The sequence below is a fragment of the Martes martes genome (assembly GCF_963455335.1).
Source record: "Martes martes genome assembly, chromosome: 8".
NCBI classification, from domain to species: domain Eukaryota; kingdom Metazoa; phylum Chordata; class Mammalia; order Carnivora; family Mustelidae; genus Martes; species Martes martes.
This window is the reverse complement of record NC_137895.1, coordinates 45037504-45056323: the sequence shown is the minus strand read 5'-3', so window position 1 is coordinate 45056323 and position 18820 is coordinate 45037504. Positions and strand designations below refer to the sequence as shown.

Here is an 18820-nt window from a genome sequence, read left to right as displayed (position 1 = left end):
TTTTTGGTCCTAGATGTAGGCATTCGATTTTAATCATTTCCCCAATCTATAAATAGAAATTATTCATTGGGGGAAAGTACTTCTTTTATTTAGCCTTTCCTACTGGGAGATTCTAATGCTTCATTGCTAACTCGTATTTTCATACTGAACACCTGGACTCATCACAACAGTATAATATACGTAGTCAGGCTTTGGAGAATTTGTTTCAATTTTCATACAATCCTCCAAATCCTCTGGCGAGCCTAATGTGAAATCTGATACAACCACGTCTCCGCACCAGGATCTTCCTTTGCTCTCGATGTTAATAGCCAAAGGCTCCAAGGATCCCTCCCGAGAGGCGCGGTGAGGCTAAGGAGTCGGGGGAAAAAGGGAGACTGCCGGGCTGGCTGCGCTGAAGATTTACAATGTACTTCTTGCAGGCGGCTCAGCAACCCCCTCTGTGGCTGTGGGTGTCTGGTGTGACAGAGCGGAGAAAAGCTCTCTAATCTCCCAGTGCCTGCCTCTGCCGCTCAGCCGCTCCCCTCCCTCCCGCCTTCCCTGCCTCCTCGCGGTCTCTCGCTCTCTCCTTTGCCTTTCTCGGGGAGTTTCAGTCCCTGAATGCAGTCAGAGTAGCCTTGGCAATCTGGACCCGGAGACTGTGTGTACACACACAGGCACACACGCGCACACACATGCACACACACTCGCACTCGCACACACGCACTCCGGCTCTCCCCACGGGGATACAGAGCAAACCCGGAGCATCATCTACCTGAAGGGGAGGGCCCGACCCGACACTTCTTGCTCACTTGTCATCCCCGGAGGTCAGAGCAACGTCGGAACGAGGGAGGCTCGCTGTCCGGTCTGCAACCTCACGCCGTTTGCCGCCCCCGCTGCTTAAAGTGTCCGGGGTGGAAGAGACGGCTTCTTCAGGGCAGATTCCCGGCGCAGCTCTGCGGCCCTGGGACTTCGCCCGCCTGCTTCACCCCGCTGGCTTCTTCCCCGGCCATCCTCTCGCCCCCGGCTGCGGAGTGCATGGCTCGGGCGCCTCCGCTGCTGCTGCCGCTGCGAGCACATCCCACCCAGAGGACTGAACGCCACCGCTGGAGTGGGGAGAGAAAGCGGAAGCCCTAACTTCCCTCTCCACCGCTCCCCGTTCTTTCTAGCCGAGGACCCGCGGGAGGCTCCCGCGGAAAGCCTGGCGAGAGCCGGACGCAGGGGAGGGCGAGCCGGGAGCCGCAGGCGCACGGGGGCGGAGGCAGCATGTGCCCCGGCGCCCCGCGCCGGCCGGAGAAGTAGCGCGCCGTGGGGCGAGCGAGACGCTCCCTAAGTTGGGCGCGTCCCAGACCTCGCCGCCCCGCGCCTCGGCCGCCAGTGTCCGGAGAAAGGCGGGGCTGATGGGGGGCGCTGAGGTTGCCGTCGCCTGCGGCCAGAACCCGTCTTAAAAGAACCTGGGCCGGCGTCTCCAGGGTCCCAACTGGCGTCGCGCCCTCGGCCCGCGTGCGCTCTCTGATGCCTGCGCCCGCGGTGGCCCGGGTGGCCCGCCCGCGGGGGGTGCCGGAGGGGGCGGGGGAGGAGGAGGCGGCTGTGTGATGGCCCTGGACGGCGAGCGGGGGGAGCAAGAGGAGGAGAAGAAAAAGAAGAAGAAGAAAAAGAAGAGGAAGAAGAAGAAGGAGGAGGAGGAGGAGGGGGCTGAGAAGAGCAGCTCACCCTTCGCGGCCACCATGGGGGAGAACGACGCCGCGCTCCGGGCCGGCGGCAGGGGGCTCTCGGACCCGTGGACGGACTCCGTGGGGGTGCGACCCCGCACAACCGAGCGCCACATCACGGTGCACAAGCGGCTCGTGCTGGCCTTCGCGGTGTCCATCGTGGCACTGCTCGCGGTCACCATGCTCGCGGTGTTGCTCAGCTTGCGCTTCGACGAGTGTGGAGCCAGCGCAGCCCCGGGCGCCGACGGCGGTCTCGCCGGCTTCCCGGCACGCGGGGGCAACGGGAGCCTTCCGGGTTCCGCCCGGCGTAACCACCAGGCTGGCGGGGACTCCTCGCAGCCCGAGGTAGGCGGAGAGGCCACCCCTGGGACCCCGTCCGCCCAGCCGCCGTCGGAGGAGGAGCGGGAGCAGTGGCAGCCGTGGACGCAGCTGCGCCTGTCCGGGCACCTCAAGCCGCTGCACTACAACCTAATGCTCACCGCCTTCATGGAGAACTTCACCTTCTCCGGCGAGGTCAACGTGGAGATCGCGTGCCGGAACGCCACCCGCTACGTCGTGCTGCACGCCTCCCGGGTGGCGGTTGAGAAGGTGCAGGTGGCCGAGGACCGGGTGGCGGGGGCTGTCCCGGTGGCCGGTTTTTTCCTCTACCCGCAAACCCAGGTCTTGGTGGTGGTGCTGAATAGGACCCTGGACGCGCAGAGGAATTACAACCTGAAGATCATCTACAACGCCCTGATCGAGAACGAGCTCTTGGGCTTCTTCCGCAGCTCCTACGTGCTCCACGGGGAGAGAAGGTAGGGAGGGAGGCGGTGCCCGGCACCGCCCCACCCAGCCAGGCTGCTCGAAAGGCTGGGCGGCCGGCGACCCTGGGGACCGGGTTGGCTTCCGAGACCGAAAAGCGCGGGGTGGGTGAAGGAAGCGAAGGTGGGGTAGGGCCGTCACCCAGAACCCCTGGGGTCTCCCAGATGCCAGGGCTTTCACTGCTGCCGACTCCACACGGTCACCAGCACCAAACGTTGAATGCCACCCCCTCCTCTAGTCTGGAACTCCCTCCTGTCAAAGTTCCTTAGCCAGCATGGCGCCTAGCAATTTTTAAAGGGTAGTGTGAAATCTGAGCGATGCCAGGGTGACATCGAAAGCCTGCCAAGATACCGTCGAGGGAAAATACTCGCGGGGTCAAAGGCCAGGGCTGTAGCGCATCCAGGTGAGATGGCAGTGCAGGGCAAAATCCTTCCCTCCCCCTCAGCATGCCCACCTCGCCTGTTATCTGGCAGGCACAGAGCAGACAGTGAGCTTTGGCCGCATGAAGTTTTCCAAAACTGCAAGTTGAGATTCGGAGCAGCGAGAGCAGGTCCAGGTGACAGACTGAGGGGGAGGGCGACAGGGGTCTGGGGGAGGCTGTCGTGGCCAATGCCAGTGAGAAATGTCCTTGCAGGTGCTGCCAGGTCTCTCAACACAGACACAGAGTGACTTTAGTTTTTTGTTGTTGTTCTTGAATTACTGCCTCTGGAAATGACTCCAGTGGTGCAAAGAGGGAAAGCTAGCCATCAGTCTCCAATGCCTTGTTAATGAGTGTCTTTGATGCTTTTTAGATTTGGGCAGTGTTTTATTTTATTTTTTTCTGAGAGGCTGTGGGGTTTTTCACAACTTGTTTAGACCTCAGATTTCGGAGTCAAACAGAAGTGGGTTCGAATCCCAGATGCAGAGCTAGCTGTGGTGAAGGCTGGAAGACACTGACGAATCTGTCACCAGCTCCTGAAAATGGCTATCTCTAGTGCTTATCCAGCCAAATATATTAACTTAGTCCCACAAGACACTTCCTATCTTACAGGTAGGGAAATGGAGGCACAGAGAAGTCAAGTAATATGTCACATAATGAGCTGACAAGGCAGGGATTTGGACCCAAGCAATTTGGCTCGAGAGCCCATACTCTTAGTTTTAACTTGGGGACAATAATAAGTACTGTCTTCATAGGGATTGTTGCAGGTGTCCATGAGCAAACGCACTGAAAAGCACTTAACCTATAAGGGGCATATAGAGTGTCCACTATATACATATGAGCTATTTTGTGCATCCTGGGGTAGTCAGCACTCAAGCATATTACTGAATGAATAAACAAGTGATGTTTGCTTTTTGCCCTAATCCATTGCATTTAAAACAACTTTGATTAATTAAATGATGATAGGGCCAGCAAACAACTGAAATGACCTTAAAAAAGAAATTGACAACCTTAGAAGTAGAGGCAGGTTGGAGATTAGCAATGATAACCCTGGAAGAGCCTCTTCTGTCCTCAAATGATTTTCACAACAGCAGAAAACTGGGGCTCAGAGCAGCCCCAGTTGCCTGAGATAAGCCCCATGTGTCTGAGATCAGCAGGTTTGTCAGTGGAGAAGTGAGGCTTGAACTTTGGTTTTCTGATGGACCGGGGCTTATGGTGGCTGGAAACTCCCAGGACAAGTTGTTATTGTATAGGAGGCTGGGAAATGTCAGTGTGTTATGGGAGAACACAAAAGTTTTATCATTTATATATTGCTATGAAGCAACCTCAGATAAATTTTCTAATGTTTTAGTAGTTGTGTGATAGTTAAAGCCTCCTACAAGTGAATGTATAAATTATTCACTTTCAAACTACTAAGATCAGGTGTGGATAATTTAAACCCTCTTGTACCACTTCCTTCAACATATTCTAAACAATACAGAATAAATACATTTGTAAAACCCACCATCATATCAAATATGGGGGGGAAATGCATAGAAGGCAAATTTGCATGTTGTGTTTGGAAACAAGCTTATGTCAAAATGTCGATAGTGGGAGTACATATCACTGATAAATCTTGCTCTGGTGAAATAAATACTTCCAACAAATCCTGTTTTTTGAGCCATGCCAAAATATGTTTGTTGGAACTGAGCTTGTTTTGGTCAGTATATTCAAATTAGCAGGACTCTTAAAAAGACCAGATGTTTCAGCTTGACCCGTAACTGTTTTCTTGTACCCCTAGTGCATATTTGTGTTTAATCTCTCTCCTTCAGTTTTCTCCCAAACATGTAAATGGCTTGGTTGAAAGTTTAACCTAGAGCACATGTGGCTGTATTCTGCATCCCAATAGAAAATCTGGATTCAATATTTTTGGAGCTCTCAGGTTTTTGTTTCTAAACAGCATCTGAGAGAAAGTCCTTCTTCTCTTCTTCTTCTTTTTTTTTTTCCCCTTCAATACCAGAGTGAATATGATAATTTCTTGAGTGTGTTTCTAACTAGAGTTAATATGGCAAAGGAAATCTCTGTTCACAATTATGTGAACATTACACCTATTAAATCTTTTTTTTTTTTTTGATTGTTGTGGTTACCATGGCTACTTCGAGAATTTTTAAAACATACCAATGTCAGGAACTCAGTCAGGTTTGGACTTTGATTGGTGATGATTTCGTCCCCAAAATGCTCTGTAATTTGATATTTTTAAACACTTTCAAAGAGGACATAGATGTAAATTCTAAATTTTCATGTGATTAATGATAAAACATCATGGTCTTTAGTTAGTTGTAGTTTTTGCCAAGTTAATTATTGGATAATCTTTGCAATAAAATAGGTATTTATTCTGCCAATGGGGAGTCACAGAGAGCAACTGGATGAATTTAAAAGAGCAGTGCTGCAACTGAGTCCACCTTATTTAGCCTATATGGAGACATTAATACCCAGGAGTGAGTGTGATTCTTTGTTTCACTTCTCAGAAGTCTGAGAGAAAGAATTTGGGTGAGGGCAGGAAAAGTAGATCTCACTATTGCTATATACCTGTGACCCTTGGAAGGTTTTATCCCCCACAAGGTATTGAATGGGACCTGGTTTTGTCCTACATGGAACACTTAACCTTTCCTGGTTCCCATACCGCACTGGAGAAAGGTAGAGGACAGAAGGATAGACTCTACCTTGAAACCCCAAGGCTTCTCTACTTTCAGTTGATAATTCGGATAATGAGAAATTCACCACTTGTTGAATATTGCAAATACATAAATTCTCTTGAATTTGAAATGTTTACACACAGCGGTAAATTATCTCCATTAGGCAGAGCACATACTCATTTTTTCCTCAAGTTGGTGCATAGCAGGCAGATAAAAAGGGTGTGTATTTATGTCAGATTATCCTATAGTAGAATATACTTGTTTAGAATTAGGTATATGTTCATTTACCTGAAGTAATTGCTGCTTTCGGGTAGCCAGATGGCAAGCATACCCATGTTCAAAGTAGGGTACCTTAATTTAGAACCAGATGGTTGGATCGAAAGAGGAAATTTACTCAAAGTAAATGAATGTTTTATCCATTTTCAAATGGAAGACTTTTTTTTTTTTTTGACAAACTTTGATTGGGTCTATAACATGCCACAGTTACAGAAGACAAATTAAAAATGGGTGGTCTTTTTCTGTAAAGGATTATTTTAAAGAGAAACCATGATCTCCAAATAAAATGGAAAAATAAGATTGTGGTTCTCAAAGAGAACTGCAAAAAACTCGCTTGCAAAGGTCTTGTGGCGAGAATAGAGGATTTTATGGATAGGCATTTGATCTTCTGTGGTATTAGTGTACATGATTTGATACCTCGTACTTTCCCGGACTGAATTAATAATCATGATATTTAATAAAAACTAGAAAACCACCACATGGCTTTTATATTGAAAGCAGCCTCATTTCTGTTGTTCATTCCGGAGAGGAGATATCTTTATATGAGCAAGTTAGAGTTTATGTCTTTTTGCTCCTCTGTAGAAGGCTCTGAACCGAAAAATCTGTAAGAACCAGTTGTTTCTGTGAAAACTTTTTTAAAGAATTCCTTAATGGACTTAGCTCATTGTTTTCCTGTCAGGCACACATAACCATATGGCCTAACAGAGTCCCAAGCTGGATTTCGGTCATAATTCAGAATGCCATCAGTAAACCAAATCTGGAAAATATTTTTAAAAAGCTTTGATCAGAGGCACCTGAGTGGCTCAGTCTGATAAGCACCTGCCTTCAGCTCAGGTCATGATCCCAGGGTTCTGGGATGAGGTCCCCTGTTGAGGCCCCTGCTCAGCAGGAAGCTTGCTTCTCCCTCTCCCACACCCCCTGCCAGATTCGCTCTCCTGATGTTTCCTTCTCTCTGTCAAATAAATAAATTAAGTAAAAAAAAAAAAAAAAAAGCTTTGATCAGTTAATAATGAATAGTGACTCATTTAGATAGGAAAATTCATACAATTGGTGTTTGTCCTGCGTGCTTTTCATGGTGCTATCTGATTTGATTACCCTGGATAGTAATACAATATATACTTCCTCTCAAAGAGTTAAATTAGTTTGTCTGTGTTTTTATGTGTGCAAAGTACTCTAAATCCTAAATAGGGCCTATCTGCTCTAGATCTGTTTCAAACAAAGGTGGACCTGTGACTGGTTATCTGGTATTTGTTTGGTTTCAAAGCATGTTTATTTCCTCAAACCAGTTCTCCCCCCACCCCCATGGTGATGGGCTGGAGGCCGTTTGTTGAGGATGGGGACATTTATCCATGTGATGACAAGAATAACACTCACTTCTTTAAGCACAGCTTCAAGAATGATATAAAAGGAGCAAGGAAGAAATGATTGATCTTTAATACATCCTTTTGTAAGGAAGGGTGTTCCTCTTCACCCCCTGCTCATTCTCCCACCTGTCATCATCATTGTCAGAATTGCCCACTTCATTTTAATTATTTGTTTGTCCTTTACAGGCTTTCAGATTTGCTATGGTGACTAGGTTCCTCCAGAGTTTTTCAAAGTCCCAGGTCTTCCTGCTTTTTGCCACTAGAGAGTGGATGTTCTCTCTAGCAAGTAGAATCTCACTACATGGAAATTGGAAGAATATAAAGTTGAAAGATACCCCCTCCCCCAAGTTTCCTGGCCAATCTGGAATGATTTCACGCAGCCACAATATATGGTGGTGTTGGAAATAATATTGGCAAGATTGGATGGGGCTGAAGTGGGGTGAGGGTGTCCTGGCTCACCCCTCCTGCCTTCCCTGCTTCTGAGTAAATGAGTGGCTTCCTGGTTTAGGGAGCTCTAGCACTGATTTTTCCAGGATCAGGTGAATTCCCAGTGTAGACTTAGGGTGGGGTGAATTCCCAGTGTAGACTTAGGTTCACTTGCAGGGTGATGTTTTAGTTTAATTATTCAGATCTTTCCCTATGACCACACAACTGAAAAAAAAAAAAATCAGAGGATGGGTATACAAAGAAAAAAGTTTTAAAATTACCAATCCTGGTTATTTTCCATCTCTTTGAAGAATAGGTTAAAGCTGCTTTGGGTTGTGTTGCTGGACGGAAGAGCACATGTGTGCTTAGTGTGTTCAGGGACTCTGGATCCAGGCTGCCTGTGTTCATGACCTGACTCTGCCACTTCCTAGCTTTATGACCCTGGCAAAATTTCCCAATTGTTCTGTGTCTGGCATCCTTATCTGGAAAATGGGGATAATGATACCCTGTTTCCTAGGGTTATTGTGAGGATCACAAGTTAAGTAATAAAGCATTTAGAGCCATGTCTGACAATTGGTAAGCTCTTTGGGGGGTTTTAATATTATTATATTATTCCATGGCTGGAGATCTACTATTTGCATTGGTACAAGGTCATATAGGGTCAATATTCTTGTGTTGGGGATTTTCCCTATTATCAAGACAGTGGGGAAATAAATGGTCACCCGTGGACATTCCTCCTTCTGCTCTGTTTTTCCTCCCAAGCAAAGTTCAAAAGACAGAGAGGAGGAAGCAGAGCCTTTCCACTCTGAAGAAGAGAGTGAAGAGCTGCACCGTGGTTTTGCACAGCGAGAGAAACCCAGGCTTGGTCCAGGCCCCGTGAGCTGGAGGGGGTCGAGAGAGCAGGAAGAGAGTGTGAAACAAAAGGAACGTACAGCTCTCTAGTTATGGTGCTGCTCTCTATCCGCAGCCAGAATAGCAGTGGCTGAAGGGCCAGGGGTTGCCTTCGTTGTCCCCGCAAGCTAGTGCATCAAATAGAAAAACCGCAAGTACGAAGGGAAAGGCACACTAGTCATTAGCTGTTGTTCCTAAGACTTTATTTGAGTTCTGACAGTAGCGGTATTTCATAATACTTACGTATTGCTCTGCCTCCTTCCAATATGAAACAAATGAATCCCAGACACTAGTTTATTTATTCTTATGAGAACCTAATATTATGGCCTGCAAAGGTAATTTTAGTGCATTCATAATACTCTTCATCAATGGTGATCAAGCACTCAGGACTCATTTTTGATAAGAGTATTTAGTACATAAATAGGAAAACAATTATGAATATTGTGCTCTGTTTTTATAACACGATTATTCACATATGCACCACTTCCTACATACATATTGCTGGCATTATTGCATTATGTTTTTAGTTTACTAGAATGGTTATTTAAAAAAATAGATTACACGCTTGCTTATAGCACTGAATATTCAGCAGGAGCACTTTTCTTCTGAAATGGCAGAGGTTTAATGACTCATTGAAGTACATAAAAATACGCAGTCTAAACAACAACCCGTTTTAGCTTAAAATGTTTTGTCATTGAGTAATAATTTGCATTTTGATTAACAACCTTAACTTTAAATGGGACGTGTGTAACTTCCATGACCTTGTAACTGAGTCCATCTACTGCAAACAGTGGAATATTTCCATTGGAACTTTTCTTTAGGTCTTGGGAGTTTTTATTAAGAGTCAGAAACTGTGACAACACCAGGCAAATTGCAATTGAGGTAGAAGGAAACTCGAAGATCATTCTCGCTGCTTTATGTGTGGTGTGCAAAGATGTGGTCCAGACGGAAACCTCTCGAATAGGGCATGCCATTTGTCAGGTTCTCTTGGTTTGGGTGGGTTCCACAGTGAAAAGTCACGAATCAATCTGAATGCTAACAGAGTCATGCAAGTGTTGGTTTCCTATGCATATTTTAACTTTACAAAAAGGCGAACTGAAAATAATGGAACAGAAATTGTTTTGTATCACATACAGTAATTTGTTGGCAATATCAGCCAACATTAATGCATTACTTCTGCTGGATCTTATCATAATGACTTGACACAAGTAGCTTGCCTAGTGAACTTCCGCAGAAATAAGAAGAAATCAATTCTCTGTATCCTTCAGAGGCAACACAGAGCTTTACGCCCTCCTTCTTAGCTCAACCAAAATGTCAAATAGGCAAGTTGTTAAGAAATAAAGTAATTTATTTTAGATAGAAGAGAATTAAAATACATGTATATTATTTCTGTTTTTCTAGTTATGCTAAAGTGACATTCTTGGAATGACACTTCTAGGATGTCACTTTTGGAAGTAGCATTTTTTATGGTAATAGAGAGATTCATTAAAAGATAAAAATGATTTTGTTTAAAAAGCAGGAGAAACACAGAAAATGAAATACTTGTCCCGATTACCTTCTGCCTCCTGCTGTTTTATATTACTTGCTGCATTTACGTGTGTATTTCGTGTCCATACTGTATACGAAAATGTTTCTATTTTTAATTATTTTTTGTATTTCTTCTATCTGGTGTCCTGCTACCACTTCAGACTTACTTTGAATTTACTCAAAACCCCAATTCATTACTTTCTACTCCAAGTCACCTTGTTTAGAGGCTTCTTTGATGTTTTGAATGACAGTAAACAGAAAACAAGTCTCACTTCCACCAACTGAAGGCAACCCTAACAAGGCAACGACGAAAGCAGAATGATATTTTGAAAATCCAGCAGACACTGTTGCGTGTTGAGGGGACAGAGCATTGCACTAGGTTCTTTGTTAGACAGAGGAGTATCGAGGGTAAGAGAGGTGTTAAGAGATGGACAGGCAATGCTGAGACCTGTTAAAGCCAGAATCCATGAGAGGCCAGGCAGAACACTAACTTAATAAGTGAGTCAACACTCTTTTAAAGGCTTATTTCTGTGCTATGTGGAGTCAACTGCCTTACTTCATCTGCTCCTGACCTTTAAAATACTACCCAGGCTTTCAGACCAATTGTTATGCTTCTTCCTCTGTGAAGTCTCTTCCATTCCCAAGGCAGGTGGCTCTCAACTGAGTATTTGCCCTGCCCCTCCTTTAGGTTGTCACAGATGGGGTGGAAAGTGCTACTGGCATCTAGTGATAAGGGCCCCAGGATGCTGCTACACATCCTACAGGATACGGGTCAGCCCTCAACAAAGAATAATTATCCAATCTAAAATGTCAGTAGTGTGGAAACTGAGAAGTCTTGCTTCAGGAGAATGTAATGTCTTCATACATTTTCCTTTTTTGTTATGGCTTTTTGTAGAATACCTGGTTAGGTATTTGTTTAATTTCTTTTATTAGAGTATAAACTCCTTGAGGGAAGGAAGCATATATATTTATCTTTTTCTCCTCAGTGTTGAACACCCAAGAATGATGATTAAGAGAAACAAATGCGCGACAGAGCTTGTAGTAAAAAGCTATTTAGCGGTAGTGTAATTTATTATTCAAGAAAAAATCTCATCAAGTTCGGGGAATATTTTATTTCTCAGTTTTGTTCAGTTATAGGATCTCGAGCTTGGAAAAGACCTAAAAAGTAATCTAGTCCAACCACTCTTCTTTACCAAGGGACTTCTTTTGATTTCCTAAATACCGAATTGAAATTCAATTGCAATCGTCCTCAGTTGCCAGACTGTGAAATTGGTATTTCCTCATTTAGACATTATCAGAATATATGGTGGCCCTCTGTGCATAGATATATACTGTGTGTGTGAATTCATTAAGAATATTAATTGCAGAAAAAGGCACTAGATGGTCTTTATATTCCTTTCAACCCTGAGAATCAGTGATTTAAATTGCTAGCTTTACTAACATATTTACTTACTATATAAGGCAAAAAGAGCGTACACAACATGATTCTTCTGCATAAATATTTGGTTTATGAATTTCTCATTAACCCAGATGTATTAAATCTTCTATATCTAATAAATTCCTACCCACTAATTACTAAATGCCAAAGATACCTTTGATTTTTACTTAATGACTAAGACATTCTAATTGCAACCCTTCTGTTGAACTCTTGCAGAGCCTTTTCCCCAGTATTATTAGTCGTCTACCTGATCATGACCTTAAGAACAAAAAAGGTCATATCTTTAAAAAAACCCTACCATGTACCTAAAAAGCTCACACACAGCAGATGTCTGTCAGTGATGGAACTGGAGTTCTCAGACACTTGAAAATTAAAAAGAAACGCTCTTTACCCATATATGGAATCCTGCAGGTAACTTTTAAAGAGCTCAGGAAAGAAATATCAAGCTCAGTGGACATTTCAATTAATGAGATGGAAAGATGAGATTCAAAAACATTATGGAAGACAAAAGCATGTGAAGAGAAAATTGTAAATGGGTACTTTCTAACTGAAAGGATATTTTATTAAACGGACCTCTCATTAAACAAAACTATATTACTATCAATAGAAAATCATAAGGAAAAATATTACCATGGTACTGGCATTTTTGGAAAGAAGAACTTTATTACCAATAGTCAAATTAAAACATTGTTTATAAATTATGGCTAAAGATTATTTTACTGTTCTTGAAATATAATAACTTTTTACTCAGATGCAGAAACTGACTTCTAGACCCAGCTTTGTGTTAATTGCTAGTGTAACTTTGGACAAATCACTTAACCCTACTGGAATTACTTTTTCATTTTAGAAATTTATGAGAGAGGACAGTTTGTTCCTAAGATTGCTTCCGACTTTAACCTTTTACTTGTCTAAAGATTTGTAGTTAAGACTTTTTTCCCATATATTATATCATTTTATCATCTCGACAGCTTTGGAAGGAAAGCATAGAAAGCATTATTATTTTCCTTCTACTAATGAAAAAATAGGCTCTAGCAGTTACCCAAGCTTGGTATGTGGCAACCCAGTACTCTTTTCAAGATAACTCCCCAAAATCCTCTTTCCGAGAGTAAGTATACAGTTAATCTTTAGAATGTCTTATTTTTCTCTGTTTCAAAATTAACTTTTAAAAAAGTAGACTCTCAAGGATAAATGTAAAAGCTTCACAATGTTAAAAAGGTATAAGCATTTGCATCTGATGGTTTGAACCGGGGATAGCCAATAAGATTCAATGCATATATCAACTCCTATTGATTGCCAGCAGCTGCCTCAAGTGTTATGCTGAGAATAATTTTGAGGCCAGGTTTGAGCTCAGTGGGAAAGGGTGCCATGTTAGATTAACCAGGAACGTTGTGGGTGATGAAGAGGGGAGTGGTGGCAGAACTAATTCTGGGGGAAAGAGTCTTAAAGAAGTGACTTCAGCACTCAGTCATGTTTTATGAAGGGTCTGATGTTGACTTGCCTTGTATTGAGTTTTGTAACTAATATTATCAGAAAAGTTTAAATTGATTTGTATCATAAATGTTTTCATAAATGATGGCTTCTTTTTCAAGTTAAAAGGGTGTCCCTAAATTACTTAGTTTGAGTATTTTCGTTTGTAATAACTGTGGAAGAATGAAGAGGTTGCTTCTAGTTAGTTTTAATGACGTGCAATGTTGCAGCTTGATCTGAAAACTTGAAGGCATTAAATATACTTAATAGAGATATATACACCTATATCTACATTGCCATGTTTCTTATATATTTATTATGTACAATTACCTGTATTATATTAACACAATAATACCAAGGTTATAATTTGTATAATAAATATGTATTGTGAGTCGTAAAACTGATAGTCTCTGGATTAGTCAATAGAAACGTGCGTTAAACCACTCCAAGAAAAGTTATAGACATTGTAAATCATTGGCCGCCATTTCTTAACTGCCCGATGGTTACTTTTCATCTTTCACAGTGATACGTGCTTTGTATCCTTTCTCCCCACTAAGCTTTATAGTACTTTTTTAAAAGTTAGGCTTGATTATTTCCTTTCAAGCAATGGACACCTAAGCCTTAGGGAAATTTAGTAGTCATCCAAGATGATATGGCTGAGAATGTTGCAAAGCCAGAATTTAGACCAACGTTTGTCAGGTTTCAAAGTCCTTAACAAAGTCAGATCTCATCTAGCTGAAATTTGAGGGCACAGATGTTTCCCACTGATGGTCTATATTCTACACGTATCTGATGACATCTTTTGAATTTTAGTTTCATTAACTTACATAAATTTAGAGGGGAAAGTGAGGGCATACCAAAAATGAGAACTATTGTTTTCCAGTGTTTGCCAATGGGATGCTGATGAATTGTTTTTCTGAAAAGTGTAATGTTTCGTCTAATAAGCACTGGTCTGGGTTTAGAGGATTTGCTTTCATTGAGATAAAAACTTCCCCAAAGAATTTTTATTGTTGGGGAAATACATACGAATTATACTTTCATACTATTCATGCACCTAAGTTTGGCACAGAAGAAACTACCTTGCAATTTGGCAAAATACATTATTTTATCAGCAGAAGCATGTAAAATGGTCATAACTTAACTCAAGCCATAAATGTAATTGAGAACGTCATTTTCTGTTTTCCAGATTCCTTGGTGTCACTCAGTTTTCACCTACCCATGCCAGAAAGGCATTTCCTTGTTTTGACGAGCCGATCTACAAGGCTACTTTCAAAATTAGCATCAAGCATCAAGCAACCTATTTATCTTTATCCAATATGCCCGTGGAAACTTCCGTGTTTGAGGAAGATGGATGGGTTACGGATCACTTTTCACAGACCCCTCTCATGTCTACATATTATTTAGCCTGGGCGATCTGCAACTTCACATACAGAGAAACTACCACCAAGAGTGGGGTTGCAGTAAGTATTTTAAACTTAAATATGTTTTTAGATAATGTACGCATTGTATAGTAATCTTATTTCTGGATTAAGAATGAATCATTTTTATCCTCTTCAGGACGTACATAGCTAAATTCTTTTGTTAACCCTTGGCAGGAAATTACTTTCCTGGTTTCTAGAGTCAAAGAGGAGTGTCTTTTCCATACCCACCCCTCTTGTCCCTTTCACCACCTCCTCCGCCCCCAGCATCCCCATCCCTCTTTATCTTCTGAGTATTTCTGAAACAACTGTTTTCTGCTTTGGGAAATTGCTTTTTATTTATGGGACTGGGAAAGCTGCTTCTATTTTTCATGAAATATTTCAAATATCCAGAAAATATAAAGAATAATGTAATGAACTCCACAAGCCTACAAGCCAGCTCTAGAGAATCTAAACATTTTACCATCTTTGCTCTAGTCTAATTTAGTTTTTGAGAAAGTAAAAGACACCAGATAGAATTGAAGCCCTCTGTGTGCACCTGCCTGATCTCATTGCCTTACCTCCTCCTTTAGAGATAACTATTGTCCTGAATTTGATGTTTGCCATTTCTATGCATATTATCATACGATTACCAAGTATGTGTGTATGTATATTTCTATAATAGATGCCGTGCTTTAAAATTTCACATAAGTGGTTTATATTATAGATATCATTCTCTAAGTTATTTCATTTTAATTTTTGATTTAAATTATGTTTTTGTGGTTTATCTGAATAGAATGGTTTGAGCGAAGATGTCAAAATCTGTCATCCTCCTATAGATAACCATTTTAATTTTTCTGATTGGCAACAATGCTCAACGAGTATTTTTGTCCATGAGTTCATCTGCCAGTGTGCTAGAATTTCTGTAGGGTTATAAAGCTTCTCTTAGCCCGTAATACCGAAGTGTATAGAAATACATTCTTAGGGGAGCATGATATATAGGAAGCCTAGAGAAGACATGCTCTGCATTTAATTTACAATAAGATGCAATTGGACATTCTGTGATAACTATCATTTGTGACAGCATGGTGTTCCAAGCATTTTTTGCATGCTGTTTATTGTATTGGCACTAGTCAGGTCAGGTCATGCCATGCTGAGTTAACAACTTCCTCCTTATTTCAATGACTTACACAATAAATATGTATCTATCTTAATTTTTATGTTGCTCCTAAAGTAAGGTATTATGATTCTGTTTTTCCAGATGAATAAAGTAAATTGAGGTTTAAAGCGATTAAGTAACTTACCCAGAGTCAAAAAGTTAAATAAGTGGTAGAGCTGCAAGACAAACTTATGTTGGTCTGATCCCAAATTTTGGGCTTTTTCCTGCCATGTGCCCTGGGAACTCTGTTTCATTGTTTCAGCTGTATGTCTGTAAAAGAATTCAAGTAATGGTTCTCCCTCTCCGGGGCCATTGTATTCAGCATTGCTCAAACGTAACAAAAGGAGTTAACAGAAATCTATATTCTTGTTCTGTAAGAAGTTCATAGGTACAAAACAACATAAATTTTGAAAAATAGGTTTGGATCAATAAATTTTCTCAGTGTTACTTTCAATTTAAATCACTGTGGCACCTATTTAAAAAGTAAAATCTGCCTGCATAAAAAATTAATGCCATTATTGAAGAACTGTGTATAGTGAATTAATCTACATAATCATTAAAATTAGGTCCTAAATGCTGGCTATAGAGGGCCAGAAGATATTTTGCTCTTCTGGACTTGTACTCATTTGATATGTTGAGTTCCTCTGATGTTTGTCGAGTCTCCTATGGATACTTCAAGACTATACATGTTGGACCACACACAGAAAAGGAACACCAAGACATCTCATTTACTCTGACGTCTTCAAAAGTTGATGGCTGGCTTGCTGTGCATCAGCTTGCAGCATGGGGCACACTGGAAGTGTTTTTTCTAGTATGTTTTCTTTAAAGCATCTTAAAGGTGTTCTCACCCCTACACAATTAAGCTTGTTGCTAAGTGACCTATATTTAAAACCAGACACATTCTAATTATTAGATGTGACTTTTATTAGGGTTAAGAATCCAAGTAGTTAGTAAATATTTTAAAATTCCTCCTTAATAATTTGTATGTAGAAAAGATAAAACATGCTACCAGAGAACATCGAAAGGTCAACTGAAATAAAATTTTAGATTATATAATCTAAAAATGCTAAGGATAATAAAAAGGAAAACAACATTGCCACTGGGAGCCCTTATTTATCAATTGTGGAAATACAGTTTAAAACCTGGTTCTTTTTTTTTTTTTTGTCACCCCTTGGATATCCAATCTGTTTTTATTTTCATCACGTTTCCTCTTTATTACTGGGAAGGAGCACATAGGAAGCACATTTCTGAACTCTTAACAGCTGGAAGGAGTGGAAGTTTAGCTTTAGGATCTTGGGGGTGGGGACAGTCTTGTGAAGTCCAGGTGGTCATGTTGGAGCAGAGCTGACACAGTTTTCTTTGAGCTGTAAGAGCATAACTAGAGTAGCACCTTAATAACTTGCAGCTGAATCCTAATAGTGCCTCAACTGTGTGTATTTGAATCATCATCATTTACTTCTCACGTTTTCTGCACTTTGCTAAAAAACTCTCAGATCCTTCTAGTACAGCGATTGCATGTGCCTCTTTCAGGTGGAATCCAAGCTGGGAGACCTATTTTGTTTACCCATCCCTAAAATGGCTTAATATTTTTGTAATTAATTGTTGATATTTAGAAATTGAGAGATTGCACATAAAATTATTTATTTCTGGCTTCTCTTGAAAAATGGGAAGAATTTGAATTCTTGAATTCAATTCTTGAATTTGTGGTGAATTTGTGGATGCGTTTTCAAATCAGTACATCTTCTCTCAGGCCACAAGTTATTTACATTCATTTCACATACAAAATATACTCACCCATAGGTCTCACTGCATTACAACATCAGGCTGAAGTCTGAGATCCAGGATCGCACCATCTGATTCAGGTCTAGGTGCAGATGAGACTATTTGGATTTCATTTCTTGGACATGGTTCTCTTGCTCTGAAGACCTGTTAACTAAAGGGACATGTTATCTATCTTCTCTCCCACAACAGATGATGCTGAGCTGGGAATATGATTGTTTTAAAAGGAGTTTCCATTCAAGAATGGAGAAAATGGGAGGACATAGCAGTTGTTGGCCCATAGCAGTTCTGAAATCCAAGTGGGCACATGTTGGCAATTTAAAAATTATGGCTTAATACTGTCCCATATAAATTGTCCTTTTGTCCTTTCTGGCACTTGGCACCATCACTTGGGTTCTTAGTTATGCCTTTTAAGGCATCTTTTCTTTTGTAATTAAAAATTAGTTTGTGTTTGCCATGGAATAGCCTTCTCTGCTTGCTTCCTATCTGTAAAAAATTAAGGGTCCAAAGGCTTATTATTATTATTATTATTTGCATTGGTTCCATTGCTTTAAGTCAAAACAGGTATAATTATTATTTTTTAGAAGATTTTATTTATTTGAGAGTGAGAGAGCACAAGAGAAAGCATGAGTGGGGTGAGGGGCAGAGGGAGAAGCAGACTCCCCACTGAGCAGGGTACCTGATGTAGGGCTCCATCCCAGGACTCCAGGATCACGACCTAAGCTAAAGGTAGATGCTTAGCTGAGGCACCCAGGCACCCCCAGGTATAATTATTTTTTTAAAAATTGGACTTTTTGTGTATCCAGTTACATGCATTCCATTAGACAAAACTATACCCTGGGTCTCTTTAATATGAGCCTTTGTCTACTGTGAGGCTTTGTAGAACAATGCTCATGACACTCTTAGATGCTCTGTTACTGAACAGAGAAGGTTTATGAGGCACAACCTTAATGTCCTTAGAAACTTTTTATCTGTTTGAAAAGGTTTGAAGGGCACCACTTTAAAAGTATTTGAAGTCATAACAGTTCCTGAAGTTGAGTCCTTGGCTTCATCTTTAGACCATCTTTTCCTGACAGTGACCTATATTTTTCCTCCCTGAGTCCGTTTCTTACTTTGAGAATCTCTTGCCATCTGGAGAGCCTGGGAAGGAGAAGAGTTTTAATTTCAAGCTCCAAATTTTGCTTGGAAACTGGACAGTTTGTTCTTAAGCTCATCTCCCCTGTTTGGGATTTTTCATGGCCAGAGAGAAGGCGTTGGTGGCACTTTCCGTATTCTACTTGAAAGTCTTCTGAGCTAGAAAATATAGTTATATTTCCTATTTTACATAGCATTACAGACATCAGTGTTGCCAGACTTGTTTCTACTGTGTGACAGAGGACTCCTTTCCTTTAGCTTCCAATACCATTTACCTTAACATCCTTCATTCTGTCACCAGCAGCTTCCTTAAAGCCCATAAAGCTTCAGATATGTGGTCCTCTCAAGGATCATTTACTGTCACCCACAGTCCAATCCCA

At 41.6% G+C, this 18820-nt stretch overlaps 1 protein-coding gene across 1 annotated transcript in view; it reads left to right on the top strand.

Moving 5' to 3' along the window:
- Positions 1 to 1571: 1571 nt before the first annotated feature.
- The window catches only part of TRHDE (thyrotropin releasing hormone degrading enzyme), a gene marked incomplete at its 5' end in the record, with an annotated part of 379638 nt that continues 362389 nt past the window's right edge, over positions 1572 to 18820 (top strand). Inside the window, 2 exons of the mRNA XM_080811630.1 lie at positions 1572 to 2482; positions 14158 to 14431. Coding sequence (XP_080667756.1) covers positions 1572 to 2482; positions 14158 to 14431 — 1185 coding nt within the window. The remainder of the gene's footprint in view (positions 2483 to 14157; positions 14432 to 18820) is intronic.